This window comes from Pezoporus occidentalis, unplaced genomic scaffold (genome assembly GCF_034315485.1).
Source record: "Pezoporus occidentalis ecotype Australia unplaced genomic scaffold, CSIRO_AGI_Poc_V1 ctg5, whole genome shotgun sequence".
Taxonomy (NCBI): domain Eukaryota; kingdom Metazoa; phylum Chordata; class Aves; order Psittaciformes; family Psittacidae; genus Pezoporus; species Pezoporus occidentalis.
Genome location: NW_026915835.1, coordinates 13,221,129 through 13,247,983, shown reverse-complemented (window position 1 = coordinate 13,247,983; position 26,855 = coordinate 13,221,129). Strand labels below are relative to the sequence as shown.

At 40.0% G+C, this 26,855-nt stretch overlaps 1 protein-coding gene across 2 annotated transcripts; it reads left to right on the top strand.

Moving 5' to 3' along the window:
- Positions 1–11,814: 11,814 nt before the first annotated feature.
- On the top strand, positions 11,815–26,498 carry EDNRB (endothelin receptor type B). Of its 2 annotated transcripts, XM_062636914.1 has the most exons (8): positions 11,815–11,904; positions 12,125–12,628; positions 20,951–21,063; positions 21,209–21,413; positions 21,732–21,881; positions 22,573–22,706; positions 23,269–23,377; positions 24,903–26,498. In XM_062636914.1, the coding sequence occupies exons 2-8, from the start codon at positions 12,179–12,181 to the stop codon at positions 25,032–25,034; spliced, it is 1,293 nt and encodes a 430-aa protein (XP_062492898.1). In that variant the 5' UTR covers positions 11,815–11,904; positions 12,125–12,178; the 3' UTR covers positions 25,035–26,498. The 2 variants fall into 2 exon arrangements, with proteins under 2 accessions (XP_062492898.1, XP_062492899.1); XM_062636915.1 differs by lacking the exon at positions 11,815–11,904 and having other exon boundaries at positions 11,923–12,628.
- Positions 26,499–26,855: the final 357 nt, after the last annotated feature.

The following is a 26,855-nucleotide window of genomic DNA, read 5'->3' as shown; positions in this document are numbered from 1 at the left end:
ATTCACCAGAAATATTAATTATGAAGAACCCTGTCCTGTCCCTCCAGAAGCCCGATGGGAGTGCTCTTATTGATTTCCAGAAGAGTAGGATTGGGTCTAAATTATCTGAATCAATGCCAAGAAAAATTTGTTTTGGTCTGAGCTTTTGGCTAGTTCCTTATGTAAAAAATAGAGATAAAGGAAATGTTTCCTCTTGATCATGAATATTAACCCATTTGAATCAAATTATGTGCTACACTTTGGCTGCAATTTTAGAAACAGAAATTGTATGAACTTGCAACAGGTCATTGTGTAGAAAAAGTGATCCAAATTTACTGGTGACTTAACTGGCAACTAAAATTACACATGGTTAATTAGTTGTTTAGGAAACAGATGTTAAGAAGAGGAATAACTGGTAAAAGAGGCAATATAACACCATCTGCCCTTGAGTGAATGTAAAATATATGTGACAAGGCACAGAGAAAGATGAGGAATCTCAACGAACGCAACAAAAAGACAGAGGAAAAAGCTTTTCTTTTTAACTTATTTATCCTATCCTAAACCTTCTTCCAGCTAAAAATCAGAAACTGGGTTTCATCTCATCTAGTATTAAATGTCTACCAGCTTGAAAATTAAATCTGATCTAATCACTATACTCTCACCAGACTCAAAGGAGGGAGAATAGTAGATTATCCAGAAGAAAAATCCTCTGAGAAATCTTATGCCCTAATGTCCAGATGTAATTAATCACCTTCAGAGACAACTGATTTCATTTATGTTAATAAAAGATACTTCAGGTTTAGAAACTATCATGCAGATGCTCAGCTCAGACATTACTCTCATGCACAGTACATCCTCTAGCACACTTTTTGTGGATGAACAAGGAGATAAAGAAAAACAGAGCTCCATTTAGCCAGAATCATCTACTATTGCCCCATCATTGCTGAAGGTCCCATTTGCATCATACTTTTTGAGACACAACACAAAGCTCCAGATATACCCTGTGGCCAGCCTGCAGAGACCCATCAAGCTACACATAGTTCTCCACCTAGCTTTAAAAAAGGAAGGGCTTCTTTTCTTCCCTCTTCCACATCTGACAATTCTCTTACCAATCAGGCTGCAATGCTCTGTTGTTTTGCCAGAAGACTCTTTTCCATCAGCTGTTCATCTCTGAGAGCTCCACCTGCTTACAATTCAGATGGCTCAAATTAAGTGGCTGAAATGCTTACATTGAGGTGGCTTGCATTAAGTGGCCCAACGACATGTCATTCCTCCCTGTGCAGAAGACAGCTCTAAGGTCCACTGTAAACCTGTTTTCAAAGCTTCCCTGGAACATGTAAGATATGTCTGTATCTGTAAATAAGATTAGCCAGGGACCCAAGGATCAGTGTCATGGCACAACCTGCACATACCTAAACAGTCTTCCCCCCCCCCCCATCCCATACACACCAAAACAAGGTGGCAGTGTCCAGATTTCTTAGAGGAACAGTCTCTATCATGCATTTTCCAGGCCAGCACTAGCTGGCACAGACACAACCACACTGCTGTGTGTAGGTTCTCTGAAGAGCGAAATTAACCCATCAGTTAAGAAGAAACATGGAATTACTCCTTCTTGTAAAGGAATAATTCTTCCTCTTACAAATCTTGCTCTTGTGCAATAATGTGCAAATCCGTAACTATTCCTGGTGCTTAACAGACCAGCATGCTCTTGAAGTAAATCACCTGCCAAGCAGGAGCCAATAGGTAGGACATGAAGCCCTCAGAAATCATGTCTGGCTTACATTCTTAAAAGCTGTTGATATATGGTAGGAACTGCTGATTACACATTTGCAGCTAACATGAAAAGTTAGGGAAAGAATCTTTTTCTCTAGCTGTTCCCTTCCTTTTTATTCCAGATGCAAGAAAAATATATATATACCAGTTTCATATTTCACCTATTGAGCTTGTTGGGATTTAAGATGTTAAAAGGGGCAAAGAGGTTGCTTAAAACAGCAGCTGCAAAAGCAGTGATGAGAAAGGGGGTGGGCTGTATCTTGTTTTTAACATTGAGGGCTAGCATGGCTCATTGCTGGTCTGAAGTATAGCACCATTAACTAACCCCAACTGTCTTATACCATTAATAAGTGGCAGTAAATCTGCCCTTCTGCACTTATCAGTCCATAAAAAAGGTTTAAATTTACTAGGAATTATTTTTAACTGTTACATTTGTACTGACAAGATACTTTTGCCAAACTGGATGTTACTACAAAAAAGCTATCATACAGCAGAGAAATTTACAATTGCATTCTTAAATGCTATGGCATCTTATATTCTTTGTCCTAATTCTCGTGGCTTTTTAGTCTTCACATCTGGACTTCTGGCATGACACAACTATGAGAGAAATGTGCATTTCAGTCAAGTAATTCAAAAGAAGAGTTGCATCAATGTAAATGCACAGGAATAATGTCTGAAGGATGTAACTTGCATTTAACCATGAAATTCCCCCTAAAATAAAGTGTCTTGTTTTCAAGGCCATTCTGTGTCTAACATAGAAGGAGTGATCTTCATTCACATCATTAGATTAGACAGGCAAGGAATCTGTGGTAAGGATATGGGCTCATGGGTTATCATTCTCTTGTATTTAATCTAAACATACAACTTTGGTACTTTATTTTTAACATAATAGAAGCAAGTTCAATCTGCTGACAATGAATAGGAATAGAGGAAATGGCTCAGATATAACAAAACCCTCTTTGACATTTCACCCAAATTAGAATGACCCTTTCGGAAGCTGCAATATTTGCGTTTGTTTTTCTTCATTGTCATTTACTTTTCTTCCTCTAATGCTAACCTGAAGCATAAGTGATGAGGAACCAAGTGAAAGATAGTTATTGCACAATTTCAGTTCTGACTAGAAACGAAAAAAAAAAGTAAAAATGGCCATAGGCTGAGTTAAAGCTGGGTTAAAGCTGCCTCCAAAAAGTACCCAGAGCTGCATTTGCTAACCCAAACTAAATGCACACTCCAGTTAACATGTGGTAATGCAATGCTGTGAATTTCTGTTCAGTTATTTTTAAATGTTTACATCATCCCATTCTAAAGAACAGTTGCATATGAATGTCAAACACTCCAAAGAGGGACACTGAGCACAAGAATGAATAAGTGAACCATTTGATCTGCTGTGCAAATTAATGAACACAGGAAGACAAAGGTGTGCTAGAGTTGAGTTTGTAGGCCACCAGGAGTTTAGCATAGTATGGAGACTGGAGAATGAGAAATAAGCAATACAAACTGCAAATGATGAGAATTCTGCAAGGCAGAAGAATCTTGAAAACTACCACATCTACTTGATTTTTTTTCAAGATGCTGAATACTTGTGAATTTTGAGGACATTCCTAGAATCTGCAGGTAAAAAAAAATGGTAAATTTATTCTCCACTTACAGAATCTTTAATCAGAGGCAAAAAACAAAGCAGTAGAATAGAGGTCAGCAAATATAATCTCTGAAGGGTAGGTGAGAGGTAGAGCAATGTTTGAACATCAGTTTTGTCAGAACAGGTATATGTGTCATGCTGTTAGCCTGGGAATCTGGAGGTCTCTCTGGGCCTTGTAATACATTCATGTAATATTCAGAAGCTTTGAAGCAGGAGAACTGGAGAAGAAACCAGAAAGTTGTTCAGAGAAGAAACAGTATTCCGTGGTGTGGTTTCCAGTAAAGTTCTTCTATGGAGAGATTTCAATAGATGATGTCAAGGCTACAGAAAGTACATGAGATATTATAGGAAGAGATATGCCAAAAGCAATAATTAAATGCCTGGATGAAAAAGCCAAAAAGTTCAGGGAAATGTGAAGTGAGTAGCTTTAGACAACAGTTCACAAAGGAAAAGAAATAGAGCAGAATCTAGAAGACTACATTTGCACCTCTTGCAGATTAGGGAAAAATGAAGTTTACACTGAGGTAGCGCCATAGTAGGGAAGCTTACTTGGAAAAAATTAATGCCAGTGGCAGAAATTCTCTAGCTTAAAAAAGTAGTGGGTGGAGTTGTAAGGAGTTCACTTCTGACCGATGTTGGGGAGAATATGATTTTGCTGGCCTGAAAGCTTAAGAGAAAGAGATGTAGGTACTCTTCTCTAGCAAAGCAAAGAAAGAAGGAAGGGTCATGAAGGTGAGGTCATGGAAAAATGATACATAAAGGTCAAGGATGGGAGAGAACTAAAAACAAGTTAGAGAGAACTTTTCCCTGGAGAAATCAAAATGTATTTTTGAGCAGGAAGTAGCTTTGGAGAGTTCCTCTTGAAACAAGAATACTCCATTTCCTGAAGATAAAAAACCTTATTGCTGCTAGGAGCAAAGAGGTCCACTTCAGAGAATGGTGGCTTGATCTGAGAACAAATATGTGACCAGGATACTACAGCATCTATAGGGGTTTTTGTAGATGTATAGACTCAAGAACAAGCAAGGTGATGTTCTGCTAAAGGCTGCAAGTGGAATGAGTGTCGTGGAGCACAGGTCTGTGCAAGCTGGGAACAAGAGCTCTTGGCCTCAGCACAAAAGAGAGATGAACTACTGGAGAGATTCCAGCAAAGGAACACAAAGATAATTAAGGGATTGGCGCAACTCTCTTATGAGGACTGGTTGAGAGAGCTGGGGCTGTTTATCCTGGCAAAAAGAAGGTTCACAGGTGATGTTGTTAAGGTATATAAATATCTGAAATGAGGGTGTAAAGTGGATGGAGCCAGTCTCTTTCCAGTGGAGTCCAGTGACAGAACAAGAGGTAATGGGCACAAACTGAAACACAGGAGGTACTGTCTGAATGTCAGGAAACACTTTTTTTTTTAGTGTGAGTGTGAGTGTGACTGAGCACTGGCAATCCACAGAAGTTTTGGAGTTGCCCACAGAAGTTTTGGAGTCTCTATCCTTGGAGGTGTACAAAAGCTGTCTGGACACAGTTCTGGGCAGCCAGCTGTAGGTAGCCCTGCTTGAGCAGGAGAGTTGGCCTATATGATCTCCAGAAGTCTCTTCCAACCTCAATCATTATGTGATTCTGTAGAGTAGTGATGATAGCACCTATGTCTTCCAAACCTACTGAAGGATCTTCTTGACTGAAGCATCAGAGACAGCAGAAGGTGTCACACAAAATCACAGCATTTAGAAACCAAAATGCATTACAGAAAACCAAACCAAAACAACTGCAATGCACTTGGGAGAAGAAAGAACAGCAAATTCAAGAAGATCCCATTGTGTAGCAACAGTGGTCTGTCTTTCATGGAGGACTTGAAGTTTGCAAGTCAATACCTGTATGGGTTATGTTAATGGATTATTTTAATAGTGGTTGTGCATCTGAGCAGAAGAACCCACTTTGACCTTTAAATCCAGATTCCTCAGTGGGAAAAAATAACGTAAAATATGTCAGGAATGTTTTGAAGCCAGAATCATCTTGGTAATGTCAATAACAAAGTTGGATTTTGAGGCTTCTTCCGGAGGCCACCCTCTATAAACAAAATAGCATCTCAAGACAGAATTCCTGTTTTCCCTTGGCTGACAGCATATGATCTGCTAGCACTAAATATAGATGCATGTAAAACTGACATTCCCAGTTTGAGCCATATGAAGGGAGAAGTTGTGTTGCTCCATGACCACATTTTTTTATTTGGTGAAGACTAGATTTTGCTGCAAAATGTAAAAGATAACAATAACACATACCTGTTTTCAATATATTATGGACTGTTATTTAATGAGCGAGCAGCTGCACCAATTTGAAAAACTGTGGTTTCAGGTCAATAGATCTGGACCTCCCAAATACCTCTCACTGAAAATGTGGTGTCTAGCAGGACTCATGTCATCGTTTCTGCTGACCTGCAGAAAAGACTGTGCTCTGACTTTCTCTACATTATGATCAGATGAGCTACCCAGCTATTTCCATGGTCAAGAACCAAAACTGAGAAAATGGCCAAGCACTGGCTTTCATTCTCAATCCAACATTTTTTTTTAAATAAAAGTGAAGCACTTCTTCAAAGGTCTGGACTAAAAGGACCTATTTGCACATGTAAGATATTTTTATGTCTTGTAAGAGAAAAACATATCATCCAAGGATGTAAATCTATAGAAAGCTTTTACTAGGTTACTATGGCCATTTGAATAGCTTTCAGTCATCCACATAAACAGTACTTACCTCCTGAGGTATATGACATCTGAACACTATTTCTTACTTATTTCCCTGGGTGAGTAATTATTGCATTCTGTCAGTGTAGTCTGGTAAAAGTCATAGAATGATGGAATCATTTAGGTTGGAAAAGACCCTTAAGATCAAGTCCCCTCAAGGGAGCAACTCCTTCATTAGAAGTGGAAGTGTCTCCCTCTCCAGCCCATGCAGAGGATCCCAGAGATTTAGTAGTTAGGCAGCCATATTACTGACCAGAAAAAGCCCCAGTGTTCTGTGTTAAGAACCAGGTCTCATCACCACCACTTAGGACTGACCACACAGTAATAGATTTAATTTGGAGATAGTTGGAACCAGTATGAACAGAGCCAAGTGTGAAGCAAACAAGGAGCCTGTGGACAGCCAGGTGTCTTGCACATGCCATCTCTCTTCAGCCCTCTGATATTTCACAGCATGGATTTCTTTATTCTAGTGATTTTTTTAACTGAATGGTTTTGCTGGTGCAGTTTAGAGTCAGTAGGTGGTGGTGGGTTCATCCTATGCCCATAGAATCATAGAATCATAGAATAGTTAGGGTTGGAAAGGACCTTAAGATCATCTAGTTCCAACCCCCCTGCCATGAGCAGGGACACCTCACACTAAACCATCTCACACAAGGCTTTGTCCAACCTAGCCCTGAACACTGCCAGGGATGGAGCATTCACAACCTCCCTGGGCAACCCATTCCAGTGCCTCACCACCCTAACAGGAAAGAACTTCTTCCAATCTAAACTTCCCCTGTTTAAGTTTTAACCCATTACCCCTTGTCCTGTCACTACAGTCCCTAATGAAGAGTCCCTCCCCAGCATCCCTATAGGCCCCCTTCAGATACTGGAAGGCTGCTATGAGGTCTCCACACAGCCTTCTCTTCTCCAGGCTGAACAGCCCCAACTTCCTCAGCCTGTCTTCATACGGGAGGTGCTCCAGTCCCCTGATCACCCTCCTAGCCCTCCTCTGGACTTGTTCCAACAGGTCCATGTCCTTTTTATGTTGAGGACACCAGAACTGCACACAATACTCCAAGTGAGGTCTCATGAGAGCAGAGTAAAGGGGCAGGACCACCTCCTTCGACCTGCTGGTCACGCTCCTTTTGATGCAGCCCAGGATACGGTTGGCTTTCTGGGCTGCGAGCACATAGTGAAGCTGGCTCATGTTCATTTTCTCATTGACCAACACCCCCAAGTCATTCTCTGCAGGGCTGCTCTGAATCTCATCTTTGTCCAATCTGTAGCTGTGCCTGGGATTGCTCTGAACATTGAGGTTGTATTACATGGACACACTTGCAGAAAAGCATGGATAAGTGCATGAATGCACCTCTTTTTAAGGTCAGACATTTTGTCTGGAAATGAATTTAATTCAGACTTGAAAGGCTCGCGGGTAGTGATTTCTGTGCAAAAACATAAACAATGTATGGTCAGTTACCACCTCCTTTGTAAAAGTGCAGACATTTTCCAGCAGCTGAAAAAGGTCCTATTTTGTTAAAAAACTGATCTTATCTAGGTTTCCTGGGAGATTCTGACCCAAACTCCTACTGCAACTGGATTTTGAAAATAAACCGGGTCACCTTTATTCTATTGGGGTAGAATAGAAAAACGTGTCTTTAATTTCTGTGAAATCCAGAAATGCTGCTCTTTCAAACCTGCAGCTACATTCCCAAACCCATATCAGTAGCTTTTCTCTTAATGGACAGCGATTCAGTGTATTTTATGCCTCAAGTTAATTACATGCTGCTATATTAATTTTTGAACGTTAATTTACCTTGTGATTTCCTTTGCTGATGCTGAATAGGAAGGCTGAGAGGACTAAGTTTTACTAACTGGCATATTATTTTAAATCCTAAAGTTAGATGGGAAAATAAGATTTCAGTTAGCAACCAGCCTGATGTAAAGACTTGAACTTCATTCTGTATAAAAACCTTGATTCGTATTAATAAGGAGTATAAGAAACAGACAAATTTTGTCTTAGTACAAATTTGATTGCCTTTCATTGTTTCCCATCTTGCTGTGTTAAGATAAAGTATGAAATCATTTACAATGTAAGCTACATTAAAACAGGTATCTGCAAACAAACTTCATATTTCATTTGTGATATCTACTGTTATTGTTTTATTGTAACCTTTTACGATAAAATACTTGTTGTTCCACTCTTTCAAGATTTAGGTATAAGGTAAATATGCTGCAATTGACAGCCAACACTATCATTTATAGAAGTTGCTTAGGTTTGTAAAAGAAGACGCAAGGCATAGCTACACATCACACTAAATTTAATATTTTTTGCATAAATTTAGACTAAGGTGAAAAAATGAGGCAGATAATGTCACTCTTCTGTACCATATGCCCACTATGTAAACATGTGCAGTTACAAAACTGCAATATCCTAATTTCTTGATTTCTCAAAGTACATTTACTCCTTTAAAATTGCCATTATTAACGTTTCTGTGTTAACTTATAAAACACAGAAAACTATTTTTTTACTTTAATTGACCTCCTGCGTCTAATGTGTGGCTTACACTGAGACAGCCATTCTTTCTATTCATCCCAGACTTGCCCCAGTTAGTAGGCAAATTTCCACCAGACTCAATGAAAGGAAAAGCAGGTCTGATGGGGCAGATTTCCAAGGCTACTTAATTGCTGAACAACATACACAGAAAGTGAATGAAATTTGCAAAAGTACCTGCAAGCTCATGAAAAAATTCCCATGGATTCAATGAGTACAACATGAAAAATATACAGTCCTGTGGTGTGTCTCATAAGCTTGTTAATGAAAGGGTTTTCTGGTGCTGTAATGGTGACCACTTACCATGATTTATACTACATGTAACAGAATAATCTTTAAGTCTTCCTACGGTTAAAGAGCATTCTGGTGGTGGTTACAATTATTCAGTATATTTGCTTTACTCTGCCAATTGAAAAAAAAAAATAAAATAGAGCATTAACAAGTATTGATGGAAATGTTGCATCTGACTTAGAATTAAAATAGTGACTGGCTGTAATTCATATAATTTTCAATAGCCTGTGGGATGCAATGCACTGAAAGTGCAGAATATAATAAAATGAGTGTCACACAGTCTGGAAGATCTTTTAGATGGTGGCCCAGCTTTCTCTGTTTTGTACAAACATGAACTTTCCATAGGACAAGGGGTGTTTCTGCTTTCTAGAAAAAAAAATATAGACTAGCAGCAGTTTGCATAATCTTATATAATGAATTCCATACAGTTCAGTAAGGAATTTATTTCATAGCATAACTAGCAGAGGTCACTTAAGGGGCACCGGTCTATTATATTTACAGATTATTTTTTCTTGTTGCAATCTAGATTAAGCCTGCTAGTTGCTTCTTCATTTAAGATACAGTTAAGTTGCCAAGATGTCCACTGTGGTCTCAGTGTTTAATATGATATTTTCTTCATCCTTACATAAATTTCTGTAAAACTGCTTGCCTTTACTTTTTCATTAATTAAAGCAGACTTGGACCACAGCACATGCTCTTTCGAATTTCTCAAATATTCTAATCTCTGAAGAAAACAGAGTAGAAACAAAAAAAGTGGTAAACTTAGTTAGTTACAGCCAGAAACAGCTTCGGTGCTTTGTCACATAGACCTATTTTGTGCAGTATTAGAGAGTAATGTGCTTCAGGTAGCAGCAGCTGTCCTGAGTTCTGTATACGCGCTTACTAAAAATTTCTGAACCTAAGTTGCTATTACTAAAACTTTTGAAGCTGAAGTAAGTGGCAGCAACGCTGGTGTTACCAAGCAGTAGCAAACATATTTCATGGAGTTGTGTTAACAAAAATGTTAGCAAATAAATCAGTGTGGTTTCAATCTATTTCTTGTTGGTCAAGAGCAGCACAGAAGCCTTTGAGGCTTAACAAGAACCTTGCAAGTAAAAAGCATGTTAATGCTATGTTAATGTTAAAAGTTAATGCAAAGATTCTCCAATAAAAGTCAATACTGCGTTTAGCAAAACATTGTTCTCTTATGAAATCGAGAAAATGCAGAAGTGAAGACTGAAAAGACTTTGGTTAAATTCCCAGGGCTCAGAATATTATAAGGTTTATTCTATGTTCACACTTCTCTCACTGGGAGAGGAATCAGCCCCGGTGCTGAAAAGCAAGCCCTGCTGCAAAGCAGAGTCTGAAAAAGCCTGAACCTGAAAAGACCAGTATTCCAGCTGGAGTGCAGTCAGCCTCCAGCTACCCTCACACAGTTACGAAGTGACTCTGGTGTCTTTATTTTACAAATACTGTAATATAAAATGTGGAAGAAAAATGAGCATGCCAGCCTAATTAAGAAAAAGATCAAGAATTTAAAAATAAAAATATAAAAAAAATTAAAAATTAAGTTGGAAAGGAGCTCGATACAGCAGACTTTTAAATGAAGATGGAGATGTGAAAAGGAAGCTAAATGAGGATTAGAAAAGGCTGTCTGCTACATTAGCGCAAGAAGGTGTTAGCAGGAGATGCTGTAAAGATGAGAGGCCGGCAATTTTTGAAAGAAACATTTGGTTCTCTGTGTTTTCCCCTACAAGTATGATAATAATTTAGGTGACTTCTGTATTGAAGCATTTATACATTCATGTTCTGAATACGATTCAGCTTCCAGCATGATTTAAAGAAAAACAAAACAACTCAAACAAAAAAAAACCTGTATGTAGGGATGCTGGAAACCAGCTTTAAATTCAGCTCTTTCTAGTTAGACGTGCAATTGTCTCCAACCTTCAGAGGCTGTTCGTAGCCTCCATAAAATCCTGTACTAATCTCGTCACTCTTACGCTTCACTGATGGGTGCAAGGATTGGAACGAGCTCGTGGAGATCAGATGCGTTGCCATGCGTCCCCGAAGCGGCAGCCAGATAACCAAGAGGGACGACTGCAGCTTCAGAACAGTCAAAATACTGTTTTCTAAGAAGAATATAAAAGTATCCCGGTTTGTGAAGCGCTTTAAAGTGTTAAACACGTAGGAGTTGCACAAGCAGCATGTGTGCCACTATGGATGTGTGAGTGAGGGCTGTTTGCAGCGCAGAATAAAACGTGAGCGTGAACACCTTACCCAGCTACTGGGAATCAGTGCTCGAGAGGACAAGGGGGAAAAGCCCTCTTTCCCCCCCCCCCCCCCCCCCCCCCCCGGCGTCCTCTAACAATGCCAAAGCCCCTTCTAACAGTCCTTTCTGATTTAAAACACTCTTTCGAAACCCGCAAAATGACTTCATTAGGTTGCCACAGCTAACTTAGCACAGGACGAGCCCGCCGGGCTGCAAAACGGGCAGGTCGCCGTGCAGACCCCACAGGTACCGCGGCAACGATCGCCCCAGCCGAGGGGCGCCCGGCAGAGCAGCGGGGCGGGGCGGCGGGGCCTGCAGGCGGGCGGAGGGGCCGGGCTGGTCTCCGCGGGGCGGGGGGACGGGGAGGGCGGAGGCTGCGGGTGGGGTCTGGCAGTGACTGATGGGCCAGATGCTGTTGAATGTTTTAGAAAAGGGGGGGGGCCCTACCCCGCTGGCGCGACTTTAGCCACGGGAGTTGGTGCGCGGTGACGGCAGCCGGGTTGTGCCGCAAGCGCCCTCTCCTTCCTGGCTCCGTGTCCTGGGGTGCCTGCCCATCGCCGGAGAGCGGCGTCAGCCGGCCCCGGTGACACGGAGAGGAGCAGTCATCCAGAGCCTGGGGGCAAGGCAGCCGGCGGGGCGCGTCTCCTTCGCTCAGCAGGCAGAGCCGCGAAGGCAGCGGGCGGGCAGGATCGGTTCCGCTCCGCTCAGCGAGGTGAGGGGGAGAGGAGCGGGTGGCAGAGCCCGGCGGCGCCAAGCAGGTCTCCTGCTGGAGGGGGCTTCTGGCCCCAGCGCTGCTCTGCCGGCTGCACCGCCTGCTCCGCCACCAGTCCCCGCCCGGTGGCAGGCAGCGCCCCGGCACCGTCCCCGGGTATCGGCGCCTTCCTAGGCTCGCTGTCCTCGCGGCTGACGCCCGGTCCCCTCTCTCCGCGCAGGTCGGTGCTGACGGCGGCGGTCTCCCGGCGGGGGATCAGCCGTGCCGTAGGGCCATGCCCGCTACCCGGCCGTGGCGGCTGCCCTCCCTCCTCCTGCTCCTGCTTCTCGGCTGCCGCGCCGCCGCCGAGGGCGACGGGTCCGTGCGCTCGCCAGGCCCGGGCGGGCAGAGCCCGACGTCCGGGACCCCTGCGGTGAGGGGCGCCGAGTCTAATGCCTCCCGCCCAGCCGCGCTGCCCAGGGGCGGGGGGGCGGCTGGCGGGAGGCCGCGTTCGGCCTCGCCCCCCATGTGCACCGGTCAGACGGAGATTAAGGAGACTTTCAAGTACATCAACACGGTGGTGTCCTGCCTTGTCTTCGTGCTGGGCATCATCGGCAATTCCACGTTGCTGCGGATCATCTACAAGAACAAGTGCATGAGGAACGGCCCCAACATCCTCATCGCCAGCCTGGCTCTGGGCGACCTACTCCACATCATCATTGACATCCCCATCAACGTCTACAAGGTGAGGGGGAGCAGGGAGTGCGTCTGCACCCGTTCTTGGTGCTTCCCGGCAGGTACCGGGCACCACCGCGGGGCCGAGGGCAAACGCGCCCCTTCTCTGGCTGGGAAACCTCCGGGGCTTCACCTCATGCCAAAAAGCTGCTGACGGAGGGTGGTGGTGTGGTCAGATGTTGTCCCAAATGGCACAATCTCTCGTGCCCCAGTCGCAGCCCTCTCAGCGGTCCGAGCTGGGAATGTGGCAGAGGTGACTTGCAGAGGCCAGGCTCTGCAAGTCCCCTGGAGACAGGCGCTGTCCCGGGGATAAAGGTGATGAATGCAGTAGGTAAATGCGCGATGGATTCGTTGCTTCCCTCCTTTTCTGCCGAGGAATGGAGGGGAGGGCACAGGCGACTCTTTCCTCTGAGTACCGCTCGGTCCCTGCTGCTCAGCTGGGGCATGCTTAGTCGTAATACTTAACTTGGGTCCCTACAGTCGCTGTTGGCATGGGGCCTTTATTTAGGAGCTACAAAAATCATTCAACAGAGCGATTTGCATTAGTTCTATACATCCTGCGGTTGTGAAGCGTGATGCTCTCCTGAGCTGTGAGCTCTTTCCCCTGTTCGCCAGTGATGCAGCTTGGACAGCTGAGAGGTAGTAAGCCGCAACTGTCCGTGCACCTTCGTTACTCTGACCTTTGGCGTGGTGAGACTTGCCACAGAAGGAGAACAATCTCTGTCTTGTCTACCAAGCTTGTGCAGTCCATATTTCCTGAACAGTTGAATCCAGCCTCTGGTTAGGATCAGCACACTTAGGAGGGATGCTGAAAATAACGAGGCACCTTCTGCCTTGAAAGTTTACAGTCTGTGTCCTCATCAGTTACTGTTTGAAGTGAACATGAGAACCTTCACCTGTCATCTCCTCACTTCTCTGCATGTGTTTAAACTCTGGGGTTTGTTACTTTTAGCTCTAGAAAAAAATACGTTGAAGGGGAGTGGGTTTGAATTTAGTCTTCTTTATCCCTAGTGGTTACTCTCAGAAGCTGCTGAAATGGTAGAATCCTGTATCTTTATCCTTTTAAAGTATTGGAGTATTACAAAGCACGGAACATCATAACTGTTAAATTCGCCAGCCACATAATTCGGATTACACGGCAGTTTCTTCAATTTAGAGTTTCAGTATTTTCTGTGCTATATATTTATCATAGTCCTTTGTGAGAAGTGTGGACTCATCTGAGAGAGGAATTCATGAAACAAAATACTTTAAACTCTTTTAAAAAAATGTATTTTTGTGAAAAAAAGGTATTGAACAAAAATATTTTTCATCTGTTCTCAGGAAAGTCCAACTGATTGATTTAGTGACAGTTGCTCAGTACAAGACTTTGCAATCTCGGTGACACTATTTCAAAATTAAATTAATCATGATATATGACCGTGCTTATCTTGATTTAATGTCATCAAGTGTATCATTCTGAGTAAGTAGGTTGGAGGGGGAGGAATAAACCATCAGATTGCAAACTGATAAATATGCTACCAGTTGAAAGTCCGGGATATTTATTGTGCTATTGATAATGCTAAGAGTTAAGCAATAGCTCTCAGGTGCTAAATCTCCCACACTGCTACTCATCTTAAATGAAGATCCTATATTAAATTTGTATTATCCCTTACAATAGTAGTGAAATATTCGCTTTTTTTAAAATAGGACTTTTGAATAGATGTGAGTTATAAACAAACCAAACACCTCCCACCTTCCCCAACATTAGACATTGTATTTTTTAATCAAAAATAAGAGTTTGTATGTGGTTTGAGTTGATAATAACTTTTTATCCACTCTACATCCCATTTAATTCCACTCGCAGAGCACTGTTGCGAGAGAGGATACAGTAGTGCAATGTAAAGCTGGCTATGATTACCCAGCAGCAGGGGAAGAATAAACGTTTGTAAATCAAGTATACTAAACAGTTGTAACTTGTAATTTGAAACATTTTAAAACTGGATGAACCAAATCTTCAAAATAGCTACCAGATCCTCAGCAACTGCGTGAAAGAGAATAAGAGAATTCCTCATGTTAGTAAAATGCCAGCAGTTTACTCAACAACACTTGTAGTAGAAAGTGTGAAAGTGTCTGAACGCTTTCCAGACAGATACACATGGGAGAACACAGAATTCTCACTTGGAACAGCATTTTGTTAGCTTTTTAAAGTGATAACTTCAAAAGATGTCCCTGTGACTATTTAAGTGAATATGTGAGTAGCTGAAAAAACATAACAAATGAAAATTTACATCTCTTACGTTGTGGGGCTCTAAGGAAAAGCAGGTGTTAGCCAGATTGTGAGGTACATGCAGTCCAATATATAAGATGCTAAGAAAAGTCTTGAGACAATCATTATGCGGTACAGAATGCTGTGGCTGTGTGGAGGCTTTGCAAAATCGCTGCTAATTGGATGTGAAGGTAGTCCTATGTCTAGTCAACTGCTTCACTAAACAGACAAGCATGTTTTTGTTAATTTGAGACAGCAATTAAAGGTGTGGACATGAGGAGCAGAAGGGTAGAGTAGGTGGTTGGTGAACTTATGTCCTTCTCTGCACTTAGTCTTTGGAAAACAAGACCGTGGCAGCTTGTATGCCTAACAGTACAGATCTGCAGATCTGGAAGGCTTATGCTCTTTTTCCAGATCAGTAAAGTTGGTAACTCCTGCATGTGAAACTCTAAAATAACATAAGATTGGAAATTCCAATCTTACATTAGCTCTGCCCCTCATGCATGTATGTGTATGTGTAATGAGATAGGAACATAGACTTTAAAAAGCTGTAATCAAATAATATAACATGCTTTTTCCTCTGATATATAGACGACATCTCTCTCACTTTGTAATATTTATCTCTTATATTAAGTCCAATTTATTGTCATGTTCCAGTAGATTTTTAACAGGGGAACAATCTATCCTTTGTACACTTTTTTGTGGCTTTCTGAACTCTTATCAATTTGCTATGACACAGATGACTGAGGAAGCATATCTGCCTAGAAATACTGTCACAGCTTCCTTTATCTCAGAGCATACTTCAAGAGCACAGGAAAAAAAAAAAAAGAACCAGGGAAGGAATAAAACCTTGTCTTTATCCAAGCCAATGAGCAAAGGCCACAGTAAATGGCCTTGTTGTTTGTGGGTTTTTTTTTTGATCAAGGCAATGATTAATTTTTTTTTTCCCAGTAATGTATTTTAGGGATTATATAAAAAATACTGTTAACATAAAGCATTATTAAGCACTGGAAATATAAAAAAGACTAGATCAGGGACTACATATTCCAGAAAGGTGTGAACAGGTGCCTTTGTTAATCCAGCTGTGCTCTAAAAAGGGTGAGATTCATATGGAAATGTCTTTGTGATGACTTTACTAACTTGTAATTCAAGTACCTATAGGGCATGCATCATGATGAAGCCAGTCTTTGCCCAAATTTCCAAGAACGTCAAGGTGCTTATCTTTAGAAAACATTGTTAGTACTCCATATGACAGCTCTTGGCCACTGGTTCTTCTGATCTTAAAGGTAACATGCCATTTTACAGGGAAAATGTATTCTTTCCTTTCTGTCAACATCTGAACCACTTACTTGAGGTCTTGCAAGGTTCATCTCAGAATTTCTTACATAAAATTCATTGATCTCTGACCACGTTAAACTAGAAGTCTGTTTTGCTTAGGATCCTTTTATGGTCAACAAGTGCAGCGTACAGGCACTTAGAAAGAAAGAATTGTCCAGAAGATGAATCTGTCTAGACTTCACAGGCAATGGGGGGTAACTGTTCTGTAGTTAGGTGGCAACAATCTATTCTGAGGTCCGGTTGATGAAGTAGTGGAAATGTCAATATGTTGTTTAAAGTACACATATATAGTTTTCATGATGGACCTCCAAACTGAAGCATGTCAGTTGATGTCAGAACAGATTTGTAAATCTGTTTTTTTTTTTATTACATTTTGCTGTGTATACATTCAGTTAAAAGATGCATGTGACAAATTTCAAAACAAGTTATCCCCTTATTTGGGTTGTTGGGTTTTGTTTTTTTTTTTTATCCTGTGTTTATGCTTCCCAGTCTGACAGCAGTATGGCTTTCTTAATGCTTTTTTTTGTTGCAGTCCTATAACCATGATTGTGAAATCACAGAATTATTTTACTTCAGCAACACATTATGAGGTTTCAGTAATTTTCAATATGTCTGTATGATATTACTTTTAATTAAGCACTTAAAAAAATGTTTGAAGCAGAAGTTACTAATTAAAAACATAGGGTTTACACTTCTATTCTAAACATGTAAAAAGTTCTCAGCTTAACTAGGAAATGTATTTTCTTGTCTAGAGTGGATATCCCCACCCTGACATCATAATTATTGTTAAATATTAATAAGTTTTGTAAAGTCTGGCTTATCCCTGACTAAGCTTAATTTCCTGGGCAAATTTCCTGTTTTGAAAAATGCTTGCTCCTATGAAATACTAAAAAATTATTTATCTGTCTGCATGACCTCCCCATCTCAGAAAGTATCACGTGAAAATCTGCCAGTCATTTCACAGATACATGGAAAAAATATTGCTTGTGTATTGGGGGTACAGTTGCACGTCTGATTTCCTGTGGAACGCTGCATTCATGAAGATTGTCTTCTTACCCTGTGAACTAGGCTTGCTGTGAACACACAGCTAGGAGGAAATAGGAATTCCTGCTCTGTTTCACATGCACTCATTGCTCAGCACTAGAACACCAATGTAAGTGCACACTTTACTACTTCTTCATGTCTGACTGTAGCAAGTCAACAGTTGTGGAATGAAGCCATGGCATCAGCCTTGTGGCTGGTGGCCACAACAGCTGAGCTATTGAAAGCAGCATATTGTGCTCCTATGTTGGCATATTGTGGCAGCAGATTATGAATATCTTTTTGTTCTTGCACAACCAAGAGGAAGCAGGGCAGGAATTGTAATTCACAGGTGTGTCTCTGAGTCACACCATCTTTTGGGGCTGCTTTCATAGCTGTGCCACTTTTACATCGGTTTAGGCTTAGATCTCTGTCTGGTCTGAGAAAAGTGTTGTCTATAGGAGTGCATCAGAGGTATTGCTTCTTTTAACCATGATTTCACTTCATTCTGCAGTGTATTCCCTTTCCCTTTGTTCTATTTCATTTCATCTTCAGCACGTCTCTATGGCTTAGGAGTTAAAACTTCAGCCACTAAGTGACTATAAAACATTGGAAAAGGTCATTTGGAATACAGACAGTGGTAAACTTGGCATTTTACTCATGAAAACGCAACATTATTTTTCTCTTTGCTGCCACTTGGCAGTAGCTCATTGCTCTAAGTCATTTGTGAAGTTGCAATCTTTGTATAGATACCTTATTATGAATTACAAGAAAACCGTTTTACCCATGCAAAATTGCATTAGGCTGCATCTGTACTTCACTAGGAATAATCATGGCTCTTGCCCACAAATATGGTGCTCCTGAATACAGTGATTTTTCACAGTACTTTAAGGCAGTGTTTTAAGGAGATGGCAATACATAGGACAAGCAGAAACAACAAAGAAGCATAGTTCAGCAATTAAAACACTGTTTTTTCCCCTTTTACTTTAACATTTTCAAGCTTTTGCTGCAAGCGTATCATTAGCTGCTTGCAATACCATGATAGAGAGACTTGTGACTTGTGCATTAAAATGCTCAAGTATCACAATACATCAGCTGCAAGAGATAATGGAGATGTTTTTTTCCAATCCAATGCAGACAGCTGTGTGTCCATTCTGTTCCTGATTTAAACTAGCTAAATGCAAGTCATATTTTGATGTTATGCTAAACCCAAGCTAATGCACCCTTTCTCTCAGTTGACCACATTCGCTCATGCACAGTCCTATGCTAATTCAGCCATACGGGTTCCAAGCTGGAGCTGGCTCAAATCCAGTCAGCTTGGAGCACAGGTGTGACTGTCTGCACCTGAGAGATAAGCATTAGTTCAGGGAAATCTCTAACATGTGGCTGAACTGTTGTGATTTTAGGGAAGAGAGACAAGGGAGTGTCTCGGCATGTAAACCAGCTAGTTGTAGCTGGTTTGTGCCAACAGAATGTGCCAACAGAAATTTGACCAAAGGTCTTAATTTCAGTTCAATGAAGAAAAAAATACATTTTGATTTTGAAGTGCTTTTTTTAATGAGTCATCTCTGGTTTAATATGTACACATGTACAATATGTAACAGGTACTATAAACAAGTATAAAATGTACTTGCTACCAAGTCTTTGATTTCTGTAGCAATTACATGTGGTAGGCTGGAGGCTCACTGCCTGATTGATATAAATTAAATGAGTCCAGGTGTCATAAGATTATGTAAAGTGTACATTTAGAACACCTGTAATGATTCACATAGCAATTTTAATAGTAGTTTGTTGCTATCACCCCCTTACAGCAATTCAGAAGAAGTCTTAGGGAGAGGCTTTACTGAAGATAACTTTAATTACAGATTGAGTTATTTTTCCCACATCACATAAATAAAAAGATATTGTATGGTTATTACAACCTCATCCCTACTTCCTCTGCTTTATTACTTTCCATAAAATTCTCAAGAAACATAAATCCCTAGAATTTATATTCTGCTTCATTTCTGCAGAAGCATTATACTCTTTGTCTTACTTGAGTAGATCACTGAAGAAATAGAAGGTCCCATTTTGGCATAGGACTAAAGCAGATTTTGAAAGGTATTCTGCTATCTAAAAATACTGGTGGGCATTTTATTGGTATTTCCAAAAGCACATTGTCATGAAGTGTACTTATCTTTGTTCGTGTTAAAGTAAAATTATATTTAAGTTATTATCAGGGCTTTTAAAAAACTGTTGACCCTGTGATTGTTTATTCTGGGATGCATGTGTATGTGTGCTAAAGGAATTTGCTGAACCAAGTCAATTGAGCAGGCAACTCTGTGGCTATCAATCTTCAGTCATTTTGGTCCCCAGCAGAATCTATACAGTATGATGACCTATTTCTTCTTATAGTACATCAATAGTAAATGAGATATCTGAGGAGACCTGAGCCAAGGGAAAATTTTGCAATCTCTTTTTGGGTAGTTACCATTCTTCTTTCTTCTTCTTTTTCATATTTTAGCCTTCTAAGATGTCTGAGGAGACCTGAGCCAAGGGAGGGATTTTGCAATCATCTTTTGGATAGTTATTGTTCTTTCCTCTCCTCTTCCATTTTGTAGCCCACAATCTGCAACAGATCCAAAAGACCTCATTGAAACAAAGTTACGAAAAACAGAAATGGCTTTAGATAACGTTAACTAATTACAGAAACTCAGAAAGTTTCATATATAATGATTGCGACTATTTCTTGGCATAACCTCTGTTCTAAAGAGTCTTCTTTTTATGAGTAATTGGAATATTTGGCTGCTGCTGTGATATATTTGAGCCATTATATTGAGCTCACAGCAGAGTACAAAGCTTAAATGTTTCTGAAGTGCAACAGTTTCTGGAGGCAAACAGTTCATAGCATCAGCTGCTGGGAAGGTGCTTGCTGTGTCCAGTAAGTCCTGTCCCCTAAATCAGCTAAAGTGTACTGCTAAAATGTAAAAACGGGATGTGACAGATTTCCATTAAAGTGTATAACCTAAAGTGCAATTGAACCAATCTGAAATCATTGAGCTCTTTTATTCTGTAGCACTTACAAGTATGCTTAATGCGCAGATAGTCCTTTCAGTATTGTAATAAAGAATCATTGAAAAAACTGGTCAGTAAAGATCTTCAGTGCGTGATTAATCTGATCCATCATTACCTTCTGCTAAATATTAATACCAAGCAAACTGTTTAGCCTCCCTTAGTATCCAGTAGGTCCCTTCTTTCATTATCAGATGGTCAGCTAAGAACTATGGGATTCATTTCTCTCCAGCGTTGCTTGACTTCTTAGCTGATGGAACCTAGATGCCAAGCTTCAAATAAACCCCACTCCAGATGTGCACTTGTTTAGCATTGCCCTGTTCTGCTCAGCCTTAAGTAATCTTCTGTATTTCTAGTAAATGGAGAGTTACTTGAACACATAAGAAAAGCACATAAACACTGGAGTGGTGAAGTTGGAAGCAAAATAAGTAGAGTTCATGGGGCTTAAGAAGTCAGGACTAAGCCTTTATGCATGTTCTTGCCCAGCCAGGGAGTAACTGTAAAGCTACTGGCTAGTTCTTAGGACACACACATTGGAAACTCCCTTCTGAAAAGGCAGTTCTTGACTAAGTTTTACAGGGCAGAAAAGAAAAATAGTCAAGACAAAGGTCTGTGTTTCAGCTTTAGGAATTATTTTTTAAAAACAGTTTATTTCTAATTGTTGTTTTCTTTTCACAGCTACTTGCAGAGGACTGGCCCTTCGGTGTTGAAATGTGCAAATTAGTACCCTTCATTCAAAAGGCATCAGTGGGCATCACAGTGCTGAGTTTGTGTGCCCTCAGTATAGATAGGTGAGACCCATTTTTCATCAAACTCTCTTAATTGCTTTTCAATATGGGCTCAAATTTGCCTTTCTACTGTGCTGACACAACATGAATAAGTGGGGTTGCCAGTTAAACCAGGTTTATTTTTTCCAAATGTGTGCTGTTGCTTCAGGTACCGAGCAGTTGCTTCTTGGAGTCGCATTAAAGGAATTGGAGTGCCAAAGTGGACTGCTGTTGAAATTGTACTGATCTGGGTTTTGTCGGTGATACTGGCTGTTCCAGAAGCTATTGCATTTGACATGATTACGATGGAGTACAGAGGAAAGGATCTTAGAATCTGCCTGCTTCACCCCACACAGAAAACATCCTTTATGATGGTAAGACACTGACTGACATTTACTAAGTCTCCAGAACAGTTCCTTCCATCTTCTTAGCATTGCGTGGATTGTAATTTGTACAAGTGTAGGTGAATATGACGTTCAAATGAAATACTGACAAATTCCTGAAGTATATTGGTTAAAAGAAGAGCACCCAGAAACTTTTTTGGGGCTTTGGGCATAGTACTTGTCCTATTTTGTAACCTACACCTTATAGAGATGCTTTTCTGGACAGACTGACCAGCTAGTTATAGCATACTTTCCAAAATGCTTAGCATTCAACTCCTAACAACAGCTTTGCTTTTGTTTTCTTTGTAGTTTTACAAGCAAGCTAAAGACTGGTGGCTGTTCAGCTTTTACTTCTGTTTGCCACTGGCTATTACAGCATTTTTCTATACTCTTATGACCTGTGAGATGTTACGAAAGAAAAGTGGGATGCAGATTGCTTTAAACGACCACTTAAAGCAGGTAAGAAATTATCCCTGACAACTCTGCTGTCTGTAGAGAGGTTAACAATAATACCTTTAATGACTTTACTTTCACATAATTGTTCTGTTCCTGTATGATGACTTCAAGATTATTAGTAAGAAGTTTCCTAGTAGTGGTGTTGCTGAGCTCTTAGATATAGATATATATATAGTTATATATATATCAGAGCCCCCAGAAACCTAAGATTTTAACTTTCAATCACAAAACTGGTGGTTTGTGGTTTTTTTCTTGTTTGATGTTAATGCTTCAGATTTTATAGTTTTTATTTCTTCACAATAGTGAGAACTGGATATTTTGTAATGAAAACTGAAGTTGTCCTCTAAACCTGTTAACTATTTTGAAGCAATTTCATGCTGAACTATAGTAAGGTTAGCAGTATATGTTATCAGGAAAAAAACATGCCAAAATACAGTCCAAGTTAGTAGTGCACCAGACACAAACATATTATTACTCATACTTTTTAAAATTGGATATATAGAGAATCAGTGCAAGACATCTAAAACAATAGAAAAGATTGAGTATACATTCCAAGAAAATAAGGTATTTGATGTTCTTCAAACTCCTGTGTTTTGATAGGGTTTTTAGTTTGTTTATTGAACATTGGATATTAAAAGACAACAGCAACCAAGAAACAGAAACTAGAACTCTTCTGTCCAATTTTCTTTTTCAGAGACGTGAGGTGGCCAAAACTGTGTTCTGTCTGGTACTTGTTTTTGCCTTGTGTTGGCTCCCACTTCACTTAAGCAGAATATTGAAACTCACTATTTATGATCAGAAAGACCCCAACAGATGTGAACTTTTAAGGTGAGATTGCAGAAATAAAATGCCTGTGCGCTGATGGCATTTTACATAAGATTTTTTTGGATTTCCTAATTAACTAGGTTACTCTGTGTGTCTGAAGTTTTCCCTGCTACTTCATCCAGACACTCTGATTTTGATCCAGTAGCAAAGTCAGAAAACTATGAGCAATCCCCCTGTTTGCCCTGTCTTCCTCCTTGATCCCTTTTGGGGCTGTCCTAATGTCTTGTGGCATTATGAGGGTGGAGGGGGAATTTCTATCCCCATTTCTCTTTCAACAGAACAGCTAGGATTAAATCTGTGAAGAAAACCTTGTGAATATTTCCTCCCACAAGCTACAGTGGTTGGATCTTCTGAAATTACTTTCATGAGAATTATCTTACTGGTTAAACTTAATTATTGAGCACAACTGTAAACTCCATGAGTTAATCCTGTTGATATAAAACCCTTTACTGTTATGTTAGCTAGTCTTGGTTGAGTGAAGCCGACTCAAATTTTCATAGTTGTAAACCTCTATTAAACCTTTTCAGAGAAAAATGTGAAGTGTCTTACTTTAATTTCCACACAGCTTTTTTCTTGTGATGGACTACATTGGTATTAACATGGCTTCACTGAATTCCTGCATCAATCCGATAGCTCTGTATTTGGTGAGCAAAAGATTCCAAAACTGCTTTAAGGTAAGAAGCTGCTGAGAGCTGCTCCTCTGGTTAAAAGATGATGTCAGCAGTAAAATTCATTCCTTAGCATGCAAAAGTGTTTTAAATGGTCATTAAATTTGACTTGAAATTTTAACTGGGTTATTGTAGGTGTTCTCTCCCTGTTGAAACTACATAGAAAGGAATTAAGGATTCACAGAGACAAAAGAGAAAGCAAAAGAGTGGAGTGTATAATAAACCCTTTTGGCACCATGCTAATCAGTGGTACATCACTTCCTGACACCCAGCTGGCACCCAGCCACTTGTAGAGCACTGACAAAGCAGACTCAGACTGAGCTGCAGAGATTCACTTAGCCATATCCTCTGCAACCCAACAGGGAGAGTGCTGACCCCAGGTTCTCCCCATCCTGATGGAGTGCTTTAATCAGTAGGCAGTTAGGTAAGGCAGAGGGTGCAAGTATCCACCCATCCTTTTCCAATGCCAACATTTTGAGACAGACCTGTTTGTAGTTTTCTGTTGGTTTACGTGAACAGTCCTGGGCCCTAATTCTTCACACAAGATTTAAGGCTTTGGATCACATGTGGATTGCAGCCCATCTGTCTTTCCACTTTCATGTCCAGATTTTTTATTTTTATGGCCTCTGATGTCTTCATACACTGTATCAGAGTTATTACATTGTCTACCACAAATTCTTAGATTTTCTTTTCTTGCTAGGCATTTAACTGTTGGCCACTGCTAGGCTTATTGCCTGGCTGTGTTGAATTCCTTACTGACTATATATTTCCAACAGAAACCAATCAGCTCTACATCTAGTAGCATTAGTGTATTTCCCAAATAACTGTGACAGCACATGTTGCAGAGACTTTATTGTAAGTCTTGCCTTCCCTGTCTACACTGCTGGCCCCCTGAAAGAATCACTGGAGCTGGGAGCATGTAAGAGAGCTCTAGCTTCCTGAGCATGGAAAGAAGTGAGTATGCAGGACCCCAGATGGACTTGCAGCACCCAAAGACCAGTCAGTAGCATCAGCAAAAAGTCTGCAGTATATCTAGTAAATGTATAAACTGTGTGTAGGTTTTTACCATTCTCCTATTTGGTTCTCTTTTTCTCCCCTCAAAAAAAAAAAAGAAAAAAAAAAAAGAAAAAAATAGCATCTTGCCTAGAAAGTGTAGATTACAGAGCATACATTTTTCCCAAGAAAATTTATCAGAGAAAGGACAATAAGGAATCATAATTTTATTTTCAGATGCATTTAGGAATACAAACTAGACTTGAAGCGGCATGTGCGTGGCTATTATTAATATATGTAACTCAATATAACTCTTCCTGCCCTTCAGCACGCAGGTTGCTAATGGGGCATCACAATAGTGACCATTTGAGCAATGTGGAGCTTAACCTTGTTTGTTTGCTCATGTTGTAATCTGAAAATGGCAGCTTGTACATTTGCCATTTCCTACTGTACCACTGAAGAAGGGCAGCTTTTCAGTGCGTGTGCCACATGTGCAAAACAAAATGATGTAAAGTGTTTATCCCTTTTATTTTAACAGTCATGCTTGTGTTGCTGGTGCCAATCCAAAGATCTGTTGTCCCTGGAGGAAAGGCAGTCCTGCCTAAAGTTCAAAGCTAATGATCACGGATATGATAATTTCCGCTCCAGTAACAAGTACAGCTCTTCATAAAACAAGCATAAAAGATATGTTCTCCTACATTAATGCTGGTGCCTTTTCAAGTAAAAGTGGCAATTACTTTTAATGAGATGGTAACGTTTAGAAAAATCTAGTTTTGTGTTTGCACGGAAAAAGAACATTAAAAGAAATTGCCCAAAATTGTGTCACGTTGAAAACGACAGATATATATAAAATCGTCATTTATGGAACATGAAGAAAAATGTAGAAAGAACAATTCATTGTTAGCACTTGAATACTTTTGTATCAGCACTTCCAAATGAAACCCGCTTCCTGTACATTAAACAATCATTTGTATTCACTATAACAGTTGTAGGAACTGAAGTCACAGTAATTACTGAGCAGTATAATATAATGTTAATTGGATCAAAGACATTATTATATATAACTTAGTGTATTATCTTTTATGAAGCAGATTAACCACCATCACTATTGTGGGATTTTTTAAAATAAAACATGAAATACATCGTAATAGAAGTTGAATGTAAAAAAAGTAGAATTTTATCAGGGATATTTTAGACATAGCTAATGAAAATATTAAAGGATGCAGTTAAATCACAAGTGCATTTTACTCTGATTATTGTTTTTACCTATTAGTGTTAGAAAGAACCTCCCATGCCCTCTATAAGTACCATTCTGTAACCACTGTGCATGTTCATTGCATTTGGCAGCACTCTGGGTATGGTCCATATCACTGTTTCCATGTTATTTGTATTTAAAGACAGTGGAGGAAAGAAAAATATACCAAAAGTAAAAATTAATACTACTAGAACCATACAGATGATGGCTAGTATTGGAAATCAGCTATTTTGAACTGAAAACAAATTGATTGTATCCTGTGTAAACAATGGGCATTCACGAGCATCATGGTTCTTTACTTGAGATACTTTTGCAACAATTTACAAGTGTTTTTACAATACAAATACTGTCTTGGGGCAAAATCTTCTGAAAATAGCAGGTGCAAAAGAATGTGCCCAAGGAAAACAGAGAGAATTTGAACTTCTATTTTCATTTAAATCTTCATGAAGAAAATTATTCACAAACTGTACCTGTAGAGAACAGTACTATGTAGTGCAGTTGTCTCTGTAGTTCTGTGTTTATGGGCTTAAGAAGATGTGTGATTAGTTTCTGCTTCTGTAAATAGTTTAGTGAAGCATAAATAATTGTAAAGTATTAAAATATGGGCAGGACCCTGCAAGAAAACAGAAAGGTAAAGATGCCTGTAGCAAACATGATGTGTGTTGCCGGGAGCAATGCATGTTTTGTACATACATGACAGAGCATTCATTGGCTTTTCATTTCCTATTAATTTGTTACAGATGTCCCCAAAGACTTATTAACATATTTCATGCACTGAAGCATGAGTTTTTCAAGAAAAAATGTCGTATAACATGCTTTTATAAAAGACATGTTTTCAATAGTCATGGTATTTTATTGCAATAAAAATATTTATCAAGACTCAGGAATTATTATTTTTTTAATTTCCGAATTTCACATGTAACGATTTTTACTTTTTTTTTCCCAGTTTCTATTAACTTCAGATTTTTTAATAAAGTGCCTTAAATATGCTCAGGGTGAAAGCAGTTTTCATTAAAATGTTCAGTTGATGTTAACCTTAGATAGGTGTCATCTCATCTGACTTTATGTAGCTACAGCTACCTTGCAGACAGCTGCAAACAGGAGAGGTGAACCCCATTCCTAGTATTTCCCCCATCAATAGCTAGTAAGGGTATGCTTCTATAATCAAGCTGAGGACCAATGCACATGCTTTTGAGCATGGGCACGTATGTGTTTCTGTGTGTGAGTGTGTATGCA

What these genes read in the sequence shown, in the direction of transcription:
- EDNRB (XM_062636914.1), top strand. Translation starts at nt 12,179, where the DNA reads ATGCCCGCTACCCGGCCGTGGCGGCTGCCCTCCCTCCTCCTGCTCCTG. An exon ending in AGAAAACATCCTTTATGATG is followed by an intron (nt 21,414 to 21,731) that starts GTAAGACACTGA and finishes TTTTCTTTGTAG; the next exon opens with TTTTACAAGCAAGCTAAAGA. An exon ending in AACAGATGTGAACTTTTAAG is followed by an intron (nt 22,707 to 23,268) that starts GTGAGATTGCAG and finishes ATTTCCACACAG; the next exon opens with CTTTTTTCTTGTGATGGACT.